This window comes from Halichoeres trimaculatus, unplaced genomic scaffold (assembly GCF_033239565.1).
Source record: "Halichoeres trimaculatus isolate MK-OKI-2021-1 unplaced genomic scaffold, fHalTri1.1 fHalTri1_scaffold_20, whole genome shotgun sequence".
Lineage (NCBI taxonomy): Eukaryota > Metazoa > Chordata > Actinopteri > Labriformes > Labridae > Halichoeres > Halichoeres trimaculatus.
Genome location: NW_027437198.1, coordinates 12,983,884 through 13,008,013, shown reverse-complemented (window position 1 = coordinate 13,008,013; position 24,130 = coordinate 12,983,884). Strand labels below are relative to the sequence as shown.

General features: G+C 41.3%; 2 protein-coding genes across 5 annotated transcripts in view; one reads left to right on the top strand and one right to left on the bottom strand.

Annotated features, from left to right (window-relative positions):
* The window catches only part of ntn1b (netrin 1b), a 37,981-nt gene extending 16,583 nt beyond the window's left edge, over positions 1–21,398 (bottom strand). Inside the window, exons 1-2 of one of the 2 annotated variants that reach the window (XM_074697167.1) lie at positions 21,152–21,398; positions 20,021–21,051 (exon numbers count right to left, since the gene is read on the bottom strand). In XM_074697167.1, the coding sequence (XP_074553268.1) occupies positions 20,021–21,035 (1,015 nt within the window). In that variant the 5' untranslated portion in view covers positions 21,036–21,051; positions 21,152–21,398. The remainder of the gene's footprint in view (positions 1–20,020; positions 21,052–21,151) is intronic. The other variant, XM_074697169.1, reaches the window with a different exon arrangement.
* LOC141809922 (phosphoinositide 3-kinase regulatory subunit 5-like) overlaps positions 1–24,130 on the top strand; it is a 74,854-nt gene that overhangs the window by 43,487 nt on the left and 7,237 nt on the right. Inside the window, exons 1-2 of one of the 3 annotated variants that reach the window (XM_074697166.1) lie at positions 21,579–21,661; positions 21,799–21,919. The gene's annotated coding sequence lies outside the window, so the exon portion shown is untranslated. Of the gene's footprint in view, positions 1–21,578; positions 21,662–21,745; positions 21,920–24,130 lie in introns of those variants that run through there. The other 2 variants (XM_074697165.1, XM_074697164.1) reach the window with 2 other exon arrangements.

Here is a 24,130-nt window from a genome sequence, read left to right as displayed (position 1 = left end):
GCAGCGCGGCGCGACCTGCCTCAGTCCTTTTCAGAATAATGGAGCCTCTAAAAAGAAATGTCCCGGTTCAGGCTCTGTTTCTTGGCCACCTGCTTGAGAATTTAACCTCTGACCCCTGCTGATGTCAGGCAGGAAAACTTTCTTCCGCTCTCCCACACATCTGAGAGACGGCTGATTTATTGTCATTGCTATTTTCACTCTTTAATAACGACCCCAGGTCCATGTTTCTCACGCACTCCTGCTGCAGAGATATCAGGCTTTAACCCAGATCGAGCCTCTGGAGACTGAAATCCGTCAAATAAATCCACTCTGAATAAAATCATGAAATGAATCATCATCCCCTTTAAAAGGACTCAAAGGTCCTGAAAGGAATTTACTGTCTGTTGTGATTTTGGCGCCTCCTGTGGACATAAAGGTTCAACTTCTATCTTTGTTGATCTCTTCTTTTATAAGTCTTGTTGCTCAGGGTTTTGTTGGTTTCAAGGAGGCATCACTCTTCTTTTTTAGCTTGTTTGATAACCACACGGTCGGGCCGCTTTTAGGCAAATAAAAAAAAAGGATTTTTCATTCTTCAGATGTAAAAAATTGATTTAAGTTTAATCTAAATCTGATTTTAAATGAGACCTCTAAACTCTTTTTGTTCTGTCCATTTGTTGCAGCAGTGTTTCTATAAATTCAAGCCGTAATATCCCTTTGCTCTCTTTTTTTTTCTTTCTGTCATTTTTTCAGTCTTTTTTCCTTTTTCCTTTTTTCTTTCTTATCTTCTTTCTTATTTATTTAATCTGTGTCTTTATTTCTTCCTCCTAGTTATAATTTTCATCTTTTGCTCATCTTTTTTGTGTCAATTTTTTGTCACTCTTTCATCTTTCTCCTCACCAGTTCTTTCTTTCTTTCTTTCTTTCTTTCTTTCTTTCTTTCTTTCTTTCTTTCTTTCTTTCTTTCTATAACCATTCAGTTTTTATTTCTCTGTTTTATTTCAGCATTTTCTTTGATCTTTCTTTTTCTTTTTTCTTCTTTTCATTTCATTTGTCTTCCTTACTGTCTTTCTTTTTTTTCATATTTTCCCCCTTTCTACCCCTATTTTTCTCACTTTTTCTTTCTATATGTATTTTTCTCCTTCTCTCCTTTTCTCCCCTCATTTTTATTTTTGACCTTTTTTCTTTGTTTCTGAAAGGAGAGGAGTTAGATGGTGCTCATTCTGTGATTTCAGGTTTTTCTGAATTTAGTTTGTTTCTTGGATCAAATGTTATGAACACTTATAAACACTCCCCCCCTGCTCAACTCTTCATGTGAACCCCAGCCAACCATTCTTTAAAATATGATTGAGATAAATCCTGTCGACAGAATCACTTTTTTTTATTGGTAGAAGGTGTTTTAAATTGATGATGTGACAAAATGGGATTTGAGGCGTTTATAAATGTGTTATTTTCACTGACAGATTGATCACAGAGATAACTATCAGGAAGAATTGAGGATGTAGGGTTGCCATGCGTGGCCCTCTCTCCTCCTCTCACTTCAGTAATCTCTCCATCCGTTGGCCGTCTGAACATTCTCAGAGCTGATGAAGACGATAAGACCCTCACATATGCTCCACCTTCATCAGCGCGCTCAATCACCAACAAACACACTCACACCTGCTGAAGGGGACCGAGCTGGCAGGTGGCATGGATTCAGAAACACACGTTCCATATGGAGGGGCCCACACACACACACACACACACACACACACACACACACACAAACACACACACACACACACACACACAAACACACACATATACGCAGAGGTGTTTGGCAGCTGTCACTGGCTTATCTACCACACTTCCCTCCCAGGGGACGATGAAACACACACTACACTGAGCTTTAAACACACACACACACACACACACCCAGATGTTATCTCCTCTTAAGAGCAGTGTGACAGAAAATGCGACAGGCTTTTCTCATGAATAGGAAACAGATCTCTCCCTCGTGCAGGTACTTTGGTTTCATCTTCATAAATATTCAATTAGGTGTGTTTATGGTGTGTTTGTTGTAATGCTGCAGCCCACACTTCAAAACACACACACACACACAAACAAAATAACTCCAGAAGAATAAAGAAAACGTAAACCGTAGCTACTCAGAAAAAATTCACCTGTTTGAAGATGAACTTAGCAGAAGGTAAATAGTACACTTCATTGCGTATGTGTGTGTGTGTGTGTGTGTGAGTGAAAGTGTGAATGAGTGTGAGCATCACAGGATTAATAACTCAATCTCCACATCTATCTCAGCCTCTTCTAATGAGCGCTGTGCTTTTTCATCCACACATCCTCGCTCTGCTCACACACACACACACACACACACACACTCTACAGGAGGCGTCCAGCAGTCACAAACTCTGATGAGACAGGATCCACACACACCGTCACACACTCACCAAACAACAGATTATATGACCCACAGTCCAATAAATATCAAAAATGTTTGGGGCCCAGTTGCTCCTCAGGCTAACGTTTTTACCACACTGTCCACAGGCAAAGAGGGAGTGTGAGGGACTACTTTCTGTGGATTGATTTGATATAAGGCGTGTGATCAGGTTTGTAGCATTCCATTCTGTTCACTGAAGTTCCTTGCGGTTCCATTCCATTCTGTTATATTCTACCTTGGTGAACTCTCAGGTTTGTGTGTTTTCTCCAGAGGGTGATAAAAGTATCCGGACAGCTTAAAATAATAAAAAAAAATCTTTCCTTTTTCAGCCATTGCTTCTTCAAAATAATAAAATCAGTAAAAATATTTACACAAAGGTTTTTTTTTTTGAGATGAGCAACTTGAAATCTTGAATAAAGATACGTCACAAGTATTGCTTTGTTGCCTCATACAAAACAACATTAATTTTGACAAGATGTCAAAATGTTGCTCCTCTGGTGTGAAACTGTACAGTGAGCTGATCAAACTGCGGACGTTGTGATTCTGCTGTGAACATCGTGCACATCAAGAAGTCGTTTCTGCCATATTCATTTGTTTTGGAGGACCCACTCAGCGCCGCATTCCCCCTGGTCTATTTCTGTTTGAGTGCCTTCTATCAGGCTTCAGTGAAGGAAGCGCTGGCGGTGGGTGTGCATATTGGAAGAAAATTACACATCCCACGTCCTGATGGAGGCGGTTTCTCGCTGCGTCTGCAGAGGAGAGCGCACTTCAGAGACAATCAAACGTCTGTACGAGCTGCACACTGATGGAGTGATTTGACGAACTTTCAACAACAGAAATCCACAAATCCTCTCAAAGTGTGTGTGTGTCAGTGTGTGTGTGTGTGTGAGGCTGGAGTCAGGGTGTGTTGAAAAGAATGCAGCGTCTCCTCAGAGATGCAAAAAGATGGAATTCCTTCACGTGTGTTGTTTATTCAGGAAGGTTTCTCTCTCCTTGTGTTTAATCCGGCTCAGGCGCTCGCATCGTGACCTGATGCTCAGGAAAAGACAACAACCAGCCCGCTAACAGATCAGAGACATATTTCAGTTGGTTTAGTGGAGGATGTTTTAGAAACACACTCCTGGAGTCAGACTGCGTCACGTGTTTCGTCTGATATTTCACAACTTTGGTAAATTTCACCTTAGGGAGAGCGCCTGACAGTTTCTTGACATTTGCATGTGTGAAGCGACTGCTCACTGCTCACTCCATCAAACACACTCGCCTCTGAAAGCTCTCAGAGCATGCAGAGATTACACAACGCTTGTGTAACACCTGTCCTGTATGTGGGTGATGCTGAGGAGTGTCAGAGAGTTTGTTACCCTCCATCAGGAGAGTTGGCAGACTCTGGACTCACACAGCTCTGAGTTAGAGTTAGTGTTTTATGAGGACTTGTGTTGTCTGTTTTCTGGATGTCACGTAAACACAGAAATGATGAAAACATGTGAGCCGGTATGAGACTGATATAGAGACGGTCTGATTTGAAAGAAAAGACGGATATTTACACAAACACAGCGAGCTGAACATGCAGACCGAACGTTGGATGTGGTTTTAATGAGACTCGTCTCGGAGGTCAGAGGATGTTTGAAGAAACTGAATCTGATGCACCTGTCTCTGAGCTGAGGTCTGTCTCTGTCACACTCTTTCTTAAATGTGTCTCAGACGTCCTCCATCCCTCTGAGACAGGAACAAGTGACCATCAAACATCAGGAAATATCAAACACAGGTTTGTTTGCAGTCTGAAGGTCAAGATTAAAATCACCTGCTCTGGTTTGTGTTGAATTAAAGGGGAACAGATGATCCTGGTCATGTTTCCCTGACAGCACCTGGTTTAGTCCAGAGAAAGACTGGGGGGACGTGTGGGAGCCATCACAAGTTCAGGTTTGTAGATTTCACATTCAGTTAATCTCCAGCCTTTTTTCTGAATATAAAACTGAAGTCACCATCTTTCCCTCGTCTACATAAACACAGTGTTTTGCTTGGACAACAAAATAGATCAATATTTATTCTGTTTGATTTTTTAATATTAGTATTCTGACTCTTCTGGAGAATTCTTACTTAGAAGTCAAAATCTGACTTTTGGATTTGAATCTTTTAGGTAGAAATCTGAGTTTCTGTTGAAGAATTGCCTCTTCCTTTCTCAGAATAAATTTTAGAAAATGACAATTTAAATCTGTTTTTATAAAATTCTGAGATTAAAGTAAAAAATGTCACTTCTTATCATGAAACTTGGGATTCAGTGTTCTGCTAAAAAAGGGCAGAATTCTGACATTAATCTCCAAATTCTCATATTTTTTCTGAATAATAGCTTCATTTCAGGCTGAATTTAAAGGTAGGGCATGCAGACTTTTTCTAATGTCGACTTTTACAGGAATAATCCTGCTCAATCGTCTCCCATGGGCCTCATTACATATGTGTCAGTGTCTGTGTCTGACAAACCCCCTCCTCTGCCTGTATGCTGATGTTTTGGTTGTGTCAGACGTTTCTGGGTTTCTGTGTAGAGTAGGCGTTGTTTCCTCAGCCAATCACAAGTTGCGAGTGGAAAAAGCAATACTAAGTGGATATGATAGCGGACGTAGCATGAAGAAAGAAAACACAACCAAAGTGTAACAAAACGACAAACAGCAATGCGAGTTGGCTTTATGCTAGCAGGTATGTGTCCAATACCCTTATGCTAACACGCCAAGTGGATGTGCTCTGTTGTTGGCACTGAGCCAAGGAGGAGGAGCCCAGTTTGGATGTTGTGTTTACTAACAAGTAATGAAAATTCCAGCAGGTCCTACCTTTAAAGACGGAAGTCTGACTATTTTCAATAATCCAAAGATTGAGTCATGATTTCGTGATGGAAAACAGAATTTTGGCTTTGATCTCAAAATTTTTCAGTAAAAACTCAAACCTGACATTAGAGTTTTGCGGTTAAAGTAAAAAAAAAAAAAACAAAAAAAAATCTGACTTCTTTTCCTGATTTTCAAGATTGAGTCATGTTTTACTCCCTGCTCCTCAATAACAGCCCCACAGACACTTCTTCTACTGTTGATTAAAAGTTGTGTGTGTGTGTGTGTGTGTGTGTGTGTGTGTGTGTGTGTGTGTGTGTGTGTGTGTGTGTGTGTGTGTGTGTGTGTGTGTGTGTGTGTGTGTGTGTGTATGTGTGTTTGTGAGTGTCTTGTTCTGCAGAGTGTGGGAATTAGTCCCTGACTCTCCCACCAAGGTTCGCCTGTGCATCCTGCGGTGATGTCATGGGTGGGGGTGTGGGGTGGGGGGCGTTCCTTTTCTCTTTCTGAGCACGCTCTGTGATCTCTGGTGGAGATCAATTAGCTGAGCAATCAGCCCGCCCCACGCTTTGTGTGACTAACTGCTCGTAAACTGCTCGGTTGCCTGGTGAACGGGGATTTCACTGCCTCAACATAAACAGCCACCCAAGGAAGGCAGGACGGGTCCGGGAGCGGGCTGCTGTCCTTAATGACATCATCACATGCAACGTAGCGTTCCCCAAGTGGTTTCAAATGAGCTGGTGGTAAAGTGTGTGAGGTTTGTGATGAGCTGTTAGCAGTGATGCTGCTGAGAACAGGAGTTCAGTCCCTCTCTGGGTTTATGATGTCAGGCTGATCCGGGTCCACCTAACGGACTGTACACGGTCCTATCACTGAGGGAGGGGCTTAACACAGCGACGTAAGCATGATCAGCCTGATGTCTTCATGTCTGACTCCACCTGTAAGGATAACTTTAAAACGTCCCCTGGAGCCCTCGGTGATTGACGATCATAACAACGCAACTGTTGTACTGTTATATGCGCAAAGCAGAGCGTGACTTAAGTGTTTCCACTTAAAACACCAGCTTACTGTTTACACGACAACTGTGTTGGCAGCGTTTCAGAAAAAATGCACTCTAGAGGCCATTTTCAAAAATTTGTGTTTTAGGTCTGCTAAAACGCTGTTTCTGCGTTGACGCAAGGCCAAAACGCAACAATACTTTTCTGTTTCAGCCTAAAACTGTTGTTGTGGCAACGGCCCCAAAAAATCTTCTACCTTTGTATGTTTTCAAAAAGTCAGCCCTGATAGGAAAAGGATCTTTTCAGACTAAAACCATCTGTTTGTTTCTGCTGTAAAGATCAGCTCTTTAAATGAGTGTGCAGCGGGTTTCTGGTGCTTCTACAGGCAGCCTCTAGTGGAAACTCTGGGTACTACCTGTTTTTTTATTTATTTATCTGTACTTTCTAACAGCCTTGGTTTGCTTTTTTTTTTGGTTTACACTCATACTCAGCAAAAAATGACTGATGAACTCGAAAAACTTTGACATACGAGCCACATATTTGCTGGAACAGAAGTCTGGTTTCTCTCGTATACATCAGACACTTGCGTCGCTTCATTTGTACACAGTTTCCCTCACTTTTATTCCCCTGGAAATAAAAGTGAGGACAAATAAGAGCACAGTAGTTTCTCCTTATACAGCTCGAAACAGAGAAACATAAAGAAATTACTAACTGATGTCTGATAATCTTATTTCAGGACATTGAAAGGTGACTGTTAAAGCCTGAACTGTGTCTTTAATGCGACCATCAGCCAAATCTGTGAGGCCGTCTCTTATCTCCAGCCGGGTTGGCGCTTAGACTGACCGATTAAAGCAGAGGGGATTGGTGGAGCTGGTTGGCAGCAGTTTAGGGCGTTGCTTGGGGAATACTTCCTCTTAAGTCTGTGTGTGTGTGTGTGTGTGTTTTTGTGTGTGTGTACACATTTAACTGTCTAAACAACCCCTTCTTCTGCTGTAACTGTCGGACTATCCTCCTGAGTATTAATGATCCCCTCACAGTTTATTAATGTGTACGTGTCTGTGTGTTTGTGTTTGATGCTGTGTATATTTTCTCTGACGGTCGCAGCGCTCAGTCGAGTCGTGAAGGTGTGGAAATGAGCTGGCCGAGCACTGCTCCTTTTTCCTTCCTTTGGTTTGTTTCCTTCAGTTTCTGGGAGAGGTGATGAAAAGGTCCAGAGTCATGAAGCTCCAGAGGCAGAATCTGCTCCTTTAGTTTCTGAAGGACGTCAGGAGCCAGTAATTTACTTTATTAAAGAGCTGATCCTCTGAGGCCGTCATCGTCTGCTTTAATTCAACCCAGTGTTTCTTTCCTAAAGTCCTCCAAACTTTCTGTCACCTTCATGAGTTTACTCACCAGTAACTCGATGGAAAAGTGCTCCAAAGATGACAGGTAAGGTTTAAAACCTGTTAGTCGTGCGGTTTCTCGTGGCACCAGGATGTTTCTGTCCCACTTTGAACCAAAACTGTCTCAGATATTATAAAACCCAGCCTCTCTTTGTCTCGTAGGGATCTGGATTAAAGAGATCCTGGTTTCAGTGTTGACACAGCTCCTCTTCTATCTGTAATCACCACCTTGAGGCTGACCTGAATCGTTTCGTCAGAGTTTGGAGCTTGTATTTACAGGAAACCTGAACACAGCGTAATTGAGCTTCTGGTCAGAGGGTTCCTTCTCCAGACTAAACCTGTAGCGGTCTAAAGGTCTAAACAGGGCCTGGTCGCTCAGGGACTCTGCAGACAGGCACCTTAAAAACCATGAGCTCTTGAAGTGTTGAGTGTGTTTCGTGACATCAGCTCGCTTCAGGAAATAAGACACGCCTCATCATGGCCGGCACATTTCCTCCACACAGGAAGGAAACGCTGAGCAAATTATTGGTTGATGATTGTTTTTCGTTGGGTGTCGTAAAAGTTTTCTTGCTTCTGAGTTTACATTTATCCTTAAAGTTTGCCCTGGTTGCTGGGCGGCGCTCAGGACAGGGTTCAGTTCTTCCTGAAGGACGCCGACCAGCAGCTGGTGACCTCAGCGGGAAGACGGCAAACTTTAACCACAGAGTGAGTGGAATAAATGATATAAAACAACCTTTGCTGTCACTTCAGGCTGACATTCAGCTGTCTGCATGAAACAGCTTCCAGTTTTGCTTTGTTTTAAAGGGCATGTACACTTTTTTTTTTTCCAACAAGTAGATTTTCTTAAAAAGTTATGCCCCACTTTTCACCTAAGTGTGGTTGGCAACTTCTGCAAAAACTAAAATCTAAGCAAGTAAATGTGTCTTATTTTAGTTGAAAAACTCTTCTTCACTATTTTTTTCTTTTTTTTTTTAACTTTATATGAGCCACTTTTGTCTGCAAACTTAGGAATTTTTACAAAGACTTTCAGCACAGGATGGAGCAGAAAAGGAACAGATTAGTTTTACTTCAAGTCTCCTGAATGAAATGATCTAGTTTGTCCAGGCAGATTCAAGTTTCCTCTTGTGATGGACAAGGTTTTTTTTTCTCAGATGCTCATTGAGAAGGACACTTTTTTATTTGCAGACCTCTTGTGTGTCCCAAACTGAAGACTGATTTTCCAGAGAGCTGAAGTGTAAGCTAAGATATGAAGACGAGGAAACGTGTTGTTTTTGTTTTCTAATGCCTCAAAATGAGATTTTCTACTTGTTGGGTGGAGGATTGTAGAATTTGGTTGTTTTTTGGGGTGCGTTCAGGTTTGCCATTGTCACCTGGATCTTTAAAACCTGTAACAGAGCTCATGACGGTGTCGTCTGTGACCGCTCTGAGGTCATCCTCTTTGGGAACCAGATACGGCCGTTATCTCTGACCCTCCATGAGAAAGAGAGCCTCAGTATCTGTGTAAATAAACCACACGGGACATTTTCACGCGCTGAGATGTTCCACGTTCCCCTGGCTCGCTCTAAGCAGCTGAAGTTTTCCTGCCGACCGAGCGGAGAGGAAACGGCCTGATGTTCGTCTCAGAGACTCAGAGGAAGGAAGTGACTTTCTCCTGTTCGCTGTGAGCGTGTGAAGCCGGGGAAGGGGGAGAGATGAGAGGAGGGTGGGAACAGGCGGTCTGCTCTGTCCACATGCCCAGTCAGACTAAAGGAGGTCTGGAGGGAGGCTTTAGGCTCTGGATTTAGTCCCTGTTTGAATCAGAGACCGTTTTTCCTCTCTGTCGGCGATTACAGAGTTTGTGACTCAGCCAATAACGAGACATTCAAAAATGAACATACTTCATACAAATATAGAGGGAGATGAAATCCCCTGTAAACCAATCAGTGGAGAAGAAGTCTCAAAAATATGAAAAGGAATAAAATAAGGATAAGATTTCACACTAGCTGAGAGTAAAAAACCACATCTAGGGTCCGTTTCTTGCACGAATAAGCCAGTAAAGAAAAAATTGTAATGAGAAGAAAATTAACTGTTGTAAGAAAATATCTCTTAACTTAGACTTAAAGTCTCATGACCATTGTTCTTGTAAATATGTTACTATCTCTGATTTCCAGTTGTATACCTCACAATAAAGACCAATCTGAATATTAAGTTTCTTATCTCAAACTATTAAAATTATTTATTTTTTTAAGAAAATAACTCAAAATTTTATGTTTTTGTGCAACAAATTGACCTTTTACATCATAATTTAGACTTTTTGTCACAATAATTTAAGTTCTTATCTCATATTTTCAACTTTAAATCCCAAATTATTTATTTTCCCTTTGTTTTTTTGAACGCTTGTCTCATTATTTCAACCTTTTATAAAATCATTTTGACTTTGAATATTGGATTTTGGCAAATGATTTCAATATTTCATCTTTTTAAGTCATTGTTTGACTTTTTTTCATAATTTGAAGCACCAATTGCATATTCTTTTGTATTTTATCTAATGTATTGCTTTCTACTTTCAAAACTTAACTTTTTATAAAAAAATTAGAATATTTATCTCATGGTTTCAACTTTTTGTCTCACAAATTTTGACTTTTTAACCAATAATTTCCAATTTTGATCTCATACTTTTACAAATCTGTCTCATAATCTTGAGATTTGATCTCCTATTTTGACTTTTTGTCATTTTCCATCTTTTTTTATCTCACAGTTACAACCAAGTTCCTTGTTTTATAATCATTCATAATCATTATATCTCAAGTTTGACCCTCATCCCATAATATATACCTTTCTCTTTAAATAATGATTAGTATTTGGTGATTGGTTTTTATCAGGGATGAGTCACTGTGGGGCTTTTTAACAGAAAAGGAAATGAGCTTTTGGACCAGGGTGTGTGAATGATGTGGAAATCCATTATGAAACCTTGAACAAGCTGGTGCAAGAAAAACAGGAAAATAAATATGGAATAAGAACTAAAAACTCATCTTCCTGCTTGTAGGTCATTTTGTCTGTGCTTGTTTTTAGTTGTCGTAAGGAGAAGTGATGGTTCATGAAAGGAACAAGAGATTGAGCTGCTGATCTTTCTGAGGTCAAGTGAAGAAATAAGTGACAGTTATATTTAAATTCATGTGATTATTGTCTATTTTTAAAGCTGACATGTGGAAAAAGAATTTAAAAAAAAACTCCCAGTCAGTGACATTTTGTGAAGATCAGGATTTCATTCAGCTGTAATTGATCCAGTTTTTGGTTGTTCTCTCGTCCTCTGGTAAAAGGACTCCTGTGCTGACGGCTCAGCAGGGAGGATGCTCCCAGCCAAAGCAGCCTACGCCTCCATCGCTGAGTGTCTTAAAGCTTTTGGGGGTGAGGGGGAGTGGTTCAGGGGGTGAGTTCAGTGACACTGAGGAAGTGTGTGCTGTGTGGGCGTACACACTCGCTGTCTGCGTCGGGTGGCAGAGCAGCGGGGGAGCTGGCCAGGGGTCTGAAGCCGGGCTGCGGAGCGTGTCACTCCGCTGGCCCATTAATCATTCCCAGCCTGCCTCGCTGTAGCGCCTCAAAGGGGCTCGATGCGCACGCACTAGGTGGTCCTGATGCCACCCTGAGAGCCCCAGCAGTCGGCTCCGTGTAGACAGACAGTGGACACAAAGAGTCCGGGGTCCACACAGACACACAAACATGTGCATCCATTTCATCCTGGCTCAGCTAACAATACGGCGCCCCATGAACAAACTCAAATAAACAGGCAGGAAAACAAACAATCTGATCCGTCCCAGCCACTGAGGATCAACCCGCTGCAGGGCTGCGTGTTTGTTGTGTTTGAGGGCGAACAGGGAGTCAGATACCAGACCAAAACCAGGATCCAAAGGTCACATAAGTCCAGAGACGGCACAGGTATCTGTTAGTGTCACAAACTAGATATAATCTCAAGCCTGAAAACTGAGATGAAATCAGTCCAAACAGAGGGGTTACCTGTTTGTGCTCCTCTAGAGCAGGGTTGGCCAACCTGTGGCTCGGGAGCCGCATGTGGCTCTTTGCCTTTTGATGTGCGGCTCTTTGATCCATTCATATGAGTAGTCATCTAAAATATTGATATTTTGATGCCAACATAGGAATCAATATTGATTAATACTTTGGTGATGAGGTTGATACTTAAGTTTCAGTTTCTCTTCTCTGCATTTACTCCTCTCATCGCTTATGTGCTCATAGCTATCTATATAGATAGATAGATAGAACTTTGCCTTTTTTGCAGTAAAAATAGAAAATTGTCTTTGACACAGCTCAAAGTATGAAACCAAACACACTTACACACACAATAAATTCTGCTTTGAAAATTGGAAATGTATTGATTTTCATTGTATGTCATTTCGTTTATGTGTGAGAGGAAGTGAGTTTGTAAGACCACATGTGTGATGTGGCTCTTTGCAGTACCACGGCAATTTTTGTGGCTCTTGGTCACTGACTGGTTAGCCACCCCTGCTCTGGAGTTTTAGAGAAAGTTGACAGAAGTCGAATAAGCTAATTTCTCATTTTGCATCTTATTCTGAAAGCTGCCTTAGCTTCACATCTTCAGTTTACCACTTTGGCTCTTTGTGCATTTCAAGTCAAAGTTTAAAATCTGATGTTAAAGTCAACATGGTCCCAGTTTGGTAGAAATCATTTAAACTCTTTGGAAGAATCTCACCCCAAGTTGTAATTAGTGTTGTTTGTGTTTAGTTGGCTCAAAGATTAACAGTCGTCAGCCTGAGCATTTGGTTCAAAGTTAATTAAAACATTTTTTCCTGTAGGCCTGAAATGCCATCATATATTTTGTCTAAGCTGTACTTCAGCCTCTCTACACAAGCTGGAGCTGTATCTCTGCTCCTGTAATGCTCTAAAGCTTTACAACCTGGATGTAAACAAACACAGATATCACCACGCCGTGGTTTGTCAGGATGTTGATCAGAGATTAAGTTGTCTGAGGTCTGTTTCTGGTTCAATCCTCATGTAACCACTCCAGCACAGGTGTTAGGATGTTAACCTGCAAGTGGTGCTAGTTCTGCTAATGTTAGCCACACTTAGCAAACCCATCAACAGTGTTTGTGACACTAAGCTCAGCTCTGAATTTTTCAGACAATCAGGTGAGTTTGGATTTAAAATTCTGCTTCATCAATAAGGAAATTAGTCGCCGTGGAACATCCACTGTCTTGAATTTCTACTTTTTACACCTTCTAACAACACTTACACTTCCCAATCTTCAAACAAAAGCCTTTATTGTTTGCGTTTGGTGAAACCTGCATCATAAAAAGTCCCACAGAAGTTTCTATGTGTATCTCTTCATTTCTGAGGGATGAGTTTTCTTTTTCAGTCACATCTCCTGTAACTCAATCACATCTGCTACATATAAACCCATCTGATTGAGTTATCAGTGCTCAGTCAGATGTTAAACATAAAACTCGTCTCCACATATGTTCCCTTCAGCTCCACATCACACCGTGATATCCCGCAGCCCGTGTTCGGCTGCTCTGAGCATTAAATCTCCTCAAACATCCCTCACCTCTACAAACCACCTCTGCCCCACCAGAGAGCAGGATTTGTCAGCTTGGCCTTAAGAGCCTGAGTGAAACCTTTCTGGCTCAAACCAACATGTCTGTGTTGAATTATGAGCTCAACAAAACAAAATCCTCCAAACATGCAGCCCTTACCCAGAGGACACTGGGCTGTAGCTGAGCGTGGATTTTTTTGGAGATCCCCCAAATGCATCTCTTTGTTTTATGGTTTAGTTGTATACAGAGGCCTCTTACCAAAGTCACACAGGCTTATGTTGCAAGAAAGACCGGAGGCGACTCTCAGTAAAGGCCAATTTCAGAAGTATTGTTCTGAATTTGTAATCGTGACAGAGTTAAAGGAGGCTTCAGGATCTGTCCCAAAACAACAGTTGGTTTTAGAGTCACAGAAGAAGAGTTCAGATCTAGAAATGTAAAGAGAGTATCATGTTTTAAAGGAATCAGAACACCTTTTTTACGGCAAGACCTTTAACTATCACTATCCCAGTTTCTGGACCAGGTCAGTCAGTGCAGATGGATGTTCATTGGTGGATTAAATAGGCTTGCAAAGGGCTGGTACATTTCAGGAAGGTTTTGGACATTGTCAGGGTTTAGCTTCCGTCAAATTAAATTACTTTTTCAAAAAAAAATCCCAGGAAATTTTGACTCTGAAATGTAGGATTTTTTTCAACTTGAATGAGCTTTTCAAAAATGATCATTTGAAACAGCACTGAATGCAGATTCAGCTGTCTGGCATGAATCACACATGAACAATTTTAAGCATGTTTGATTGTACTGAGATATGTATATTTGATGGTTGGCATCACTTTAAGTATTGGACACATTTAAGTTAAACTAACTAATGCTCATTAAAATGTATTGAATTTTTAAAGGTTAGTTTTGACAAAAATTAATGTCTGAATCTATGACAGTTTGACTTGGTTAAAGAAAATTCATTGATAGCGTAATTTAAAAATGTTGCGTTTGTTATGTTTACAAGCATGTCTGCTTAAAACAAACCAAAATATTTGCATTTATACAAGTGTACAACCATGGAAACCCAGTTAAAGTAGTAGACTGTAGGACAGGACCTAACAACTAGCCTTTTTACCACAGCGTCAACAGGCAGAAGTGAAAAATGACGGAACAAATTTCTGCAGATTGATTTGATCTTGCTGTTGCGAGTTAATAATCGTTGTTTGCTCTTTGAGTTTTCGAGAAAAAAAACATATTCGTATTTGTTTCACTTCAAATGCTTTGATAGTTTTTCTTCCAAGTCTAAAAATGTGCCAACCTCTGTGAAATCTCACTGGTCAAACTGTTAAACGCTCTCCTCAGACATGTCCTGACATGTTCCAGATGACTAGATCTTGTCCGTCCGTTTAACTGACTCTGCTCCTGATGGGATTTTCACGGTTACCTGACATTTATGATGCCAAAAAGATCCTGAACCCCTCCTAATCTGCAGTTCTTGTGTTAAGTTTGTTTTTAACTTCCTCCAGCTGCCCTTACCGTTTAATGTCTGTTAGATCAAGTCTGTTGTATGTCACTGGAGCCTTGTCCAAACTGTTTCTAAAGCACATCTGAAAGCTGTCGTGTTGTTCAGGGTTCTGGGCCTCAGGCTGTTATCACCAAGAATATGAACAAACAACCCAAAACAAGATGAGGCCACCTAAAACCACATTTATTTGCTTTTATTTTATTGTTTTCAGAAACGTTTACTCTCCCTCTGACAGGAAGAATTCTTTCCAAAGTCTCTCTTTCTGGAGCGGAGGTCAGAGGTCGAATGATTTTTGGTTGCAGAGATGATTTATAGTTGGGGGAATTGGGTATTTAAGCTTTAACTGATTAACTATTGTGTTTTATTGCAAATGCAGCCTGTTTTGATCACTGCGGTCAACCATAAGTAAAAAAAAAATCCCATTCTAGCCCGTCACACAGAAGTCAATCCCAGAATAGTCTCTCCCCGGGCTGTTGTCGAGTAAACTCAGAGAAAATTAAAAACCTCAAATATGTCTCGGCTTACAAACACGGAGGAGATGCCCGACTGTCGCCTGATGTTGGCAGAGAGGGATCAGCCAGACAGTGAGTGACAGGAAGAAACAGAGAGACAGCCCACATACCGGAGGACAACTCAGAGTATCTATGACATCATTCTTTAGAGAAATTCCTCTCCTGGTTGCTGCTGAGGAGCCGAAATGAGACCCAGATGGCGAGTAGGCCCTGACTGGTCCAATCTGGCATCCCTCAGAGAGAGTGTCAATGGTCCCAATCAGACACACGGACGACAACTGGTCCAACATGGAGACATTAACAACCGACATCCCACAAAATATCATCACAGCTCAGTTAAACCTGAGGGAAAGCTGAGTGTGGAGGTCCTTCAGACTGACCAGTGTCTTCTTTCAGACTTGTCAGACATGTTAAGCTAAGTTGTGTTGTTTTATGTTACAGTTTCTTGCATTACTTCATGTTGCATTAAGTTGTGTTGCGTACTGTAAATGTCTCTGAGATGCTTTACATTGCGTTAGGTTATGTTTCCTTGTGCTGTATAACATTATGTTGCATTATATTTTGTTGCATTACATTGGGTCATTTTATGTTATATGACGTTACACTGCATGGTGTTTTATTACATACAGTAACATTACATTACACTGCATTACATGACATTGCGTCATGTGACGTTGCATAAAGTTACGTTTCATCCCTTTACAATATAAAGTGAAACCACCATGTTTCACTACATTGGACCATGTTATGTTGCATCATGTAACATTTCATGATGTTTCAATGCATTCCTGATGTTGCATTGCATTCCTGTATGCTGCGCTGTGTTATGTTGTGAGATAAGTGATGTTTCATTGTGTTGCACTACGGTACTTTCAGTTGTGCTCTATTGTATTACCTTGCATTTTGTTAAATTGTAAGATGTTATGTTTTCAATGCTTTGCGCTGCTTTGCAGTATGTTGCATTACATTGCGTTTGATGCATTACATTTTGTTACATTACATTTCTTTGTGTCCCATATCGTTGCATTGCATTACATTGTGTTGCGTTGCTAGGTTGTTTTGTGTTACGTTGTGTTGAAGTACATTGGGTATGTATGTCACAATGCTTTATATTGTGTTGTGCTATCTTGCGTTGCATTACACTGCGTTGTGTTACATTGCCCTGCATTACATTGCATTGCGTTGTTTCATAGCATTATGTTGCGTTGTTATGGTTGTTACCTTGTGTTACCTTGTGTTGTGTTGCGTTGTATTGTTTTAAGTTGCATTACGCTGCATTGTTATGTTGTATTGTGTTACACTGCGTGTGCTATGTTGCGTTGTGTCACAGTTAATTACTTTGCATTGGATCATGTCAAGTTGGGTTATATTGAATTATGATGCGTTGGGTCATGTTTTTGTTTGTTATGTTGTTGTTCGTTACATTTTGTTGTGTTGCGCTACATTGGGTCATGTGTTTCGTTACACTATGCTGTGTATTATGACGTTATGTTACAGGTGAATTTAAGTAGCATTATCAAAGTAACTTGAGGACCTCCTCTTTGAGCTCTCTCATTGGTCGAGTTTGAAGCCTCTGTGGAAATGCCAAATACTTCCTCCATCTTTGAGTGGACCAGCTGGTTCCTCTAAACGCGCTCATATTCTAAGCTCTATTTTTAGTCTTGTTGGAGATCAGCGGTACGAGCTGCTCAGACTGGGAGCAAAGCCAGCTGCCAAGAGATACAACCATATCCTTACTCAGCCAACCTGTGGGTGGGAACATGTCGGGTTCCCAAAGAGTTTCTGTGGCCATCACTGCAGGTCTGATTAATACCAACACATCAGTGATCAAAGATCGTCAGAGCTCAGAGAGCAAACTGCAGAGGTGAGATTTTACTCAGAAACGACAACTGATGGAGCCGCCACGTTACAGAGCAGACCCCTGGATGGCGAAGCATCAGAGAAAACAAAGTCAGAATTCAGCAAAGTGCAAAATTACACGTATGAGTAAGTGAGGCGACGGTTTTTCAACTCGCCTCAAAATCCACTTGGCAAGCTGGAGTTTCCCACAGTTCCCTTCACAGCCCATCAGTCAGACCAGAGAGGAGCGGGGGCCTGACTGTCAGGGGTCAGCGCTACGCCGAACACGCCGAGAATATGAAGCAGCTGCCCAAGACAGCACAGCCTCCAATGTCACCGAATTTGTGTGTGTGTGTGTGTGTGTGTGTGTGTGTGTGTGTGTGTGTGTGTGTGTGTGTGTGTGTGTGTGTGTGTGTGTGTGTGTGTGTGTGTGTGTGTGTGAAATTCATTCAAACCATCACATCAATGATTACAGCTCATGATCAAACACTATTCTGCATCAGTGCTTAAAGCAACAGCAGGTTTCATCAGGGGAAAGGATTTTTAATCTCACAGTGTTGGACCGAAAGAACAAAGAAACTCCAAACTATTCAAAAGTTTCACAAAGTCTTAAAAAATATAACAGAGGCTCGGAAGTAACACCAACAGAGAGCATCCAGGTCAAACAGGACTGAGATCTTATTTCACATCTTGGTTTCTGCATCTGGAAAGCTGATTTAAAAATTTTTGTTAAGATTTTGTCTTTTTCTGCATTGAAGTTTGCATCTATGCAATATCGCAATTTTCTTAAGGTAAAAAGATTTCTCACTTCCACATTTTTTGTGCCCATTTGCATCTTTGTGATGATCTAACATCTTGTTGCACATCACCCATTTTGCTCCTGGAGACATTTTTGCTGAACAATTCCATATTTCACTGTCAATTTATGTTTAATATTGGTATTTTTTTTTTCTTTTTTTGCATCTCAATGTCTCTGTTTCTTGCTTCCAGATCTCTTTAAGTAAAATGAATTTTGTTGCACATCTTACTTTGTATAATACTTCATGATTTTGAAATTAATCAAAATCTTGTTTCATGTCTTTTTTGTGACTTTGTTGTCCCTTAATTTTTGTTTAAACATTGACCCATTTTAAAGCATTTTGATTTTTTTGTTTTATTTTTCAACCCATTTCTAAACCTTTATTTTCTTTGTTACCAATAATCAAACCTCTCATCTCTGTCTGTCTCTGATGGAGGTCTGAGCCCCCCTCACCCCCCCCCTCTGATCCGGCCCTGTGTAATGGATGAACTTGAAAGTCAAACATTTAAAACCTGCTGCTGCCAACACAAACCCTGAACACAGAGTCATGGGAAACTGGCTTTGTCTCATTTCCTCCATGTGACTCCAACCACACCTCTCTCCTTCTCACTCTCAGATCATTAGCACCGTCCCCTCCGTCAGACCAAATGGATCCTCAGCTCCCGTAAAAAAAACACTATGTCTCACACGCTGAGGTGTCTTTACAGGAGAATGTGAAGAAGAGAAACCTCTCGGTCAGAGAGATTCAAAGAGAGATGGACTCCAGCAGTGAAAGCATGATCTCTTGTTTTGAGATTCTGTTTGACTCTGTTTCTCATCCGGGTCACTTCCTCTACAGTTCAGGGGTCCCGGTCTGTGAAACTAAGCCCCCCATGCTGTGGTTAAAATCAGCACCAAAGTGAATAAAGTCTCCTGGTGCCGCTGCTGGAATAAAAACCTCAGACCTGGCTTCAGCTGATCTTTCGCTTTGTCCTCCTCTCTGAATACTTCACGAGCTCTAAAGTGGCAGTTTATACTCTACGTGCCAAAAATGTCAATAAAACCGCCCTAATCGGCCCTCCGATCTGTACCAGCACCTGCTTCTGGAAACACAACACGCCCCTGCAGTCTATCTCTGCAGCTGCAACCTTTCCTTCCTTTCTCCAGCCGGAAACAAAAAGCGCAATTACGCATTTTGGACAGGCGCATTAATTTAATGGGAATGACTTAATGGCCTCTCCTTTCTTCTAAAATCAGAGTTAAACAAAGCAGAGGCGTTTCCCACCGAGCAAACACATCATCCCTGTTAACCTTAGAGGAATGAAAACACTCGGTTAATTATTCTGTTCGTGCAAAGAATTTAGATTTGTTTGCACATTTAATTAGATCGCCACTCTTTAAAAAACAGTTGAAAAACCAAATGAAAAATAAAACTTTTTTTTTCTGAATTCTGAGTCAACGAGTGAAATATTTTGCTCAAACTTTTGGAATCCACTCAGGCCTCAAGGGCATCCAATTCTGTGAATCTGTTTTGCGTAAATTCTCGTCACTTTCTCTGCGTTCAGCTATGATAAAACGTCACCTTCATTCCAGATAGAGAAAAAAAACATTTTGATTTTTAATAACTGATCAGTTTTTTAAAGTTCAAAGACTTGGTTAAAATTCCACTCTTTATTTTCCTGTTGTAAATAATCAGACTTCTTCTAACGCTGTATGTTTTGGAAAGTTAAGCCTGAGGCCTCAAATTCTCCGAGCGACTCACTGTTTTAGTAAATACGTGTTCAGGATCATATCGTTCTAATTTATATGACAGGATTTCGCTTAAGAATAAAATTAACCACAATGTTTAATATTTTTATGAAGAAATAGTGAACCAGAGAAATCCTTTTCAACCTTTTTTCCCCTCCTGGATATTTGCTTTAAATTTCTTTCTCTGCAAAAAAACACCTTCCCAACAAAGGGTGAACTAAAACCTCCAGACTCTCTATCTCTATTCTTGCTACATGATAATAAGATGTGTGTATTCTTCGTTTTAAACTGAGATTTTTTTTAAAAAATGATGAAAGTGAAGCTTACGGATGCACAATCTCGTGCGTAAAGTTCGTCTTTTTGACGCAACAAAGCCAACACTGCATCACCTTTTTAAGCAGAGCCTTCAGCATTATTAGGTTTAAATGAATAAAATCAGACATTAAACTTTAAAGATGAAATAATTGCACAGATTAATAAATAAGGAGAGGGCTCTTACCGACACACTCGTTGGCCTCTCGTGCCGTGGCGCGCTGCCAGGGCCGGTCATAGTGGAAAGGTTTGCACCTGTCGCACTCCGGCCCAGCCGTGTTGTGTTTGCACTCACACACCAGGTTCCCCTCTCGGTCTTTCACGCACTTTGACGCGTGCCCGTTGCACTTGCACCGACCACCGACCTGCAGGTCAGACACTGCGTAAAAGTAAGAGTCTCGCGCCAACTCCGAGTCGTCCTCGTTCTCATCCCCGAAGGTGTGCAGTCGGCTGAAGATCACCTTTATGTCCGTGGCCGTGACCCAGTCCTGCAGCACTGGGGAGTTGTCGAAGTCGTGCGCAGAGGGTCTCCCGTCCAGGGTGCTGAAGGCGATGAGTCCGCCGGTCAGGGGGTGCATGTCGGTGTGAGAGTCCGTGCAGATCGCCTCCTGCTCGTTTTGTTTGGTGATCACAGCTTTGTTCTGCCTGTTGTACATCTTCTTACACTGCGTGGAGTAAAACTGAAACGGAACCCACGACTTGCCGTAGTCCATGGACTTGTAGATCGCCATGGACTCAGGTCTGGGTGAGCAGAACTGCAGGCTCACATAAGTCACCTCAAACTTTTTCCCTAGCGACAAGGTGAGCGTGACGTTCTGCGGGTGCTGCAGGTAGTTCTCCGAGTGCCAGCACGTGAGGTTGTGCGGGTTGTTGAGGTCCGTTAAGTACGCAGGAGGATGAGTCTTCTTGGGGTCTCCGGCGTCGCACGTGTGACAGTCTCGGGTCCTCTCCTCTCCTTTCTCGGTCACCACGCAGTACCTGGAAGCGGGGGTGCCACAGGTGCTGGACACGCGCACGTCCTTCCCAAACGCGGAGTTGACAAAGTCCGGGATGCATCTGCGCGGGTTGGCGTTCTCATCGTAGCACGGGTCCGGAGGGGAGGACTGAGCCGCGAACATGCTGAGCCCGTACCCCCCAAAGACCCCCTCCACCAGGGCTGAGACCGCCACCAAGGTGACCCAAACCTCCAGGATCCTTTGCATTGTAATCCGGGCTCCGCTGAAACGAAGAGCACAAAACCAACAATTAATCTCTAAATCAAAGCAACATGTGCGTAAAATGTAAACATTTAAGGAGGACTGTGACGCGTGTAACATACAAAATGTGCAGAAATATCCTTACGAGGCAAAGAACACTCCACCCAGGACACCAAATCCAGATAAACTGCTCAGAATGAAACAGAAGTCCACAGAAAGTCTCCTTTACGCACGAAAAACTCCCTCTGCGCTCTTCCCGCCTGTGTCCGTGAAATCCCTGAATCAAAATAAGAAATGGCAGAAGCCCAGCTGCCTGTGTGTGTCCACTCAGTCACACCTCTGCCCACCTCTATCTCTGTCTGTCCCATTCCTCTCTGTTATAATGGAAGAAAAGGGGTTCACTCAATCACAGGAGACGGAGGAAAACCTGAGGAGGGAGAGTGAGGGCGACATCTGCTGGTGGATTGGGAGTACTGCATGTCCTATAAAACAGAATCTGAAGGTTTGCAAATTATTTAAGGCACTGAGTCTGGCCAGATTCAGGGTTTCAGCTCCTCAGTCGTTCAGTGTCTTCTTTGTCACCTGGACTCTTCTACTACAGAGCCATGCAGTTGTGATCTGTGCAGAATCTGGTTTGTCATGGTCTTATTTATTGTTTATTGTGTGTTTTTCAGGATTAATGGATTCAGATCTTTGATTAAAAACTCCTCTGTCAGTGTCTGTTATTTGTCTTAAATCACACAGACTCATCCAGTTCCTGTTTTTGCAGCGCATGCTCTCCCGGCTGCAGTCTGAGGATCTGTTTTTAAAGAGCCCTGGCTCAGGATGTGGTCTCTGTATTGTTTCCCTCTCTGATCTGTTCGGGATGATTTAGGACTCTGCTCATTAAGGTACGATTTACGTCTCTCTTACTCCTCTTTCCCTCTGTGTATGTATGTGTGTGTCAGGTTGATTAGAAGGTGCACTTTTTAAAATTTAACCATTGATTTATCCTCATGTTAAAAGAAAGAAGTCTGTGTTATGTAACTTCCATCAGATCAGACTGTAAAGTGTTTGTCGAGCTCTGCAGATTTCCAGTTCCTCTTCTGTCAGACATGTTTTCAGCACATTCAGAGTCACACAGCATTAAGTTTGACTAGTAATAGTCAAAGTGATTAATAATCTTAAAGAAACTGCAGCAGAGATTTGCATGAGTGCTGGGAAATATACACCAACAATATACAATGGAGTAACACCTGCTTCCTCAGTGAATACAAGCGTCTACAGGAGCTGGGTGCAGAAAAGCCAACTCTGTTTTCCTGCTGCACAGACATGAACTCATCCTCATGCTTGGAGGTTTTACAAGCAGTCAGATTTCTGCTGTAACACTGGATGTTAATGGATTTTCGTTTCTGATTTTTCCCTTTTAAAATATGTTTGTGAGCATTTTTCCATTCATTAGATTAGAAAACTAGAGAGTAGGAGAAAACACGCAGCAAATGATTCACTATTTCACCCGTTATGCCCTAAGGTACCAAATCTGCCAAAGCACATCTTTACATCTTTTACTTTTGCTGTATTGTCACTTTTTGCGTAAAAGTTTTGTTACACATCAAAACAACTCTTATATCCTAAACTTTAACCCTTAAAGGCCTGACCCTTCAAAAAATAAAAAACAGCCAGAAAATTCTAACAGGTGAACTGAGATGTTTATTAACCCTTTTAACAAAATTCACAAAATATCACAATATAGTTCTGTTTATGATATATTATTTGTATCACACTTGATAAATTGGGCAGTTTGGCAACTTATTCAGTAAAGTTTTTAGCAAATGTGCATTATTTCAATGCAGAGAGTACTTACTTTAAAAATTAGTAACAGTTTAGATATTATTCCTGCCACAACTTCTTGTAAGTTAGCAATGATTTTCCTGGAACCAAAATGTGTGGATGATTTCATGAGAGCAGCCAAAACAAGACTTCAGCTGCCTGTAATGAAATAATAATCTGCAAGGGGGCAAAACAAATGTGATACATTAAGAAATATAGGGTTAATAAAATGTACAGACCTATGTTCAGACTAGGGCTATCACTTTAACAGGTTAATTAGGTTAATTAGATTAATTAATTACACTGCAAATTAATGCATAAAAAAGATGACATTATTAATTCATTGCTGCTAGCCATATGTAGCGCATTGTGATTTTTTTAAGACCCAAATAATTTTTTTTTCTATGACTATGTAAACACCAAAACTATGTAAGTGGAGTGGACTCTCCTCTTTTATGTCTCTTTCCTTGATCCAAAAAACCCCCAGAAAAAATGTACTTCTTTTTGATCGCTTTCATCTCAGGCACTTCATCCTTCGTTCTTCTCCATGATCTTTGTTGTCTTTTCTCACGATCGTGCCGCCGTTTCTCTCTGAACTACGACACATCCTCAGTTGGAACGTGAGCTGACTGGACTTTTCTGACTTGCAGCGTCTCACTATGCCTCTGTCATCTCACATCTTCTCCTCATATCCATGCTGAGCTCTCATCCAAAGAGCGCACCGCTCTCACCCACGGTAGTTTAGGAGCAGGATTTTGATAGACAAGTCCAACCAGACCCTGCCTCCCCCGCTGAAAAACATAATACTATAGACGCAGTTAATGGTTGCACAATTTCCATGGCAGCGAATACAGACTATTTAATATTGGCCAGTTCAAAAAAATGTGGATTTACAAATCTTCTCTACTTCGTGTATTCATTTGATTAGTCATGCACTATAATTTTGTAATGTCCTAGAATTTAAATTCTTTATTTGGGGACCATAAGCAGATATAAGATTAAAATTTGATTAATTAGATTAATTAATTACAAATCCTGTTATTAATTACATTAATTTTTTCTATCCCCTGACAGCACTTCAGACCAACTACAGAAATGTGGCTAAATGTAAAAAAACGTAAAGAAAATGTGTTTCTGCCAAAACTTCAGTGGAAGGTCATGGTACTCTGGGATATGTTGAAGACACAATGTGATTTTATTTGCAAAAAGGATGATCCATTGATCTTATCTGGTTTCAAATCTACCACCAATCCAAATTTGATATGCAATTGTAGCATCAGCGCTACGCTGGG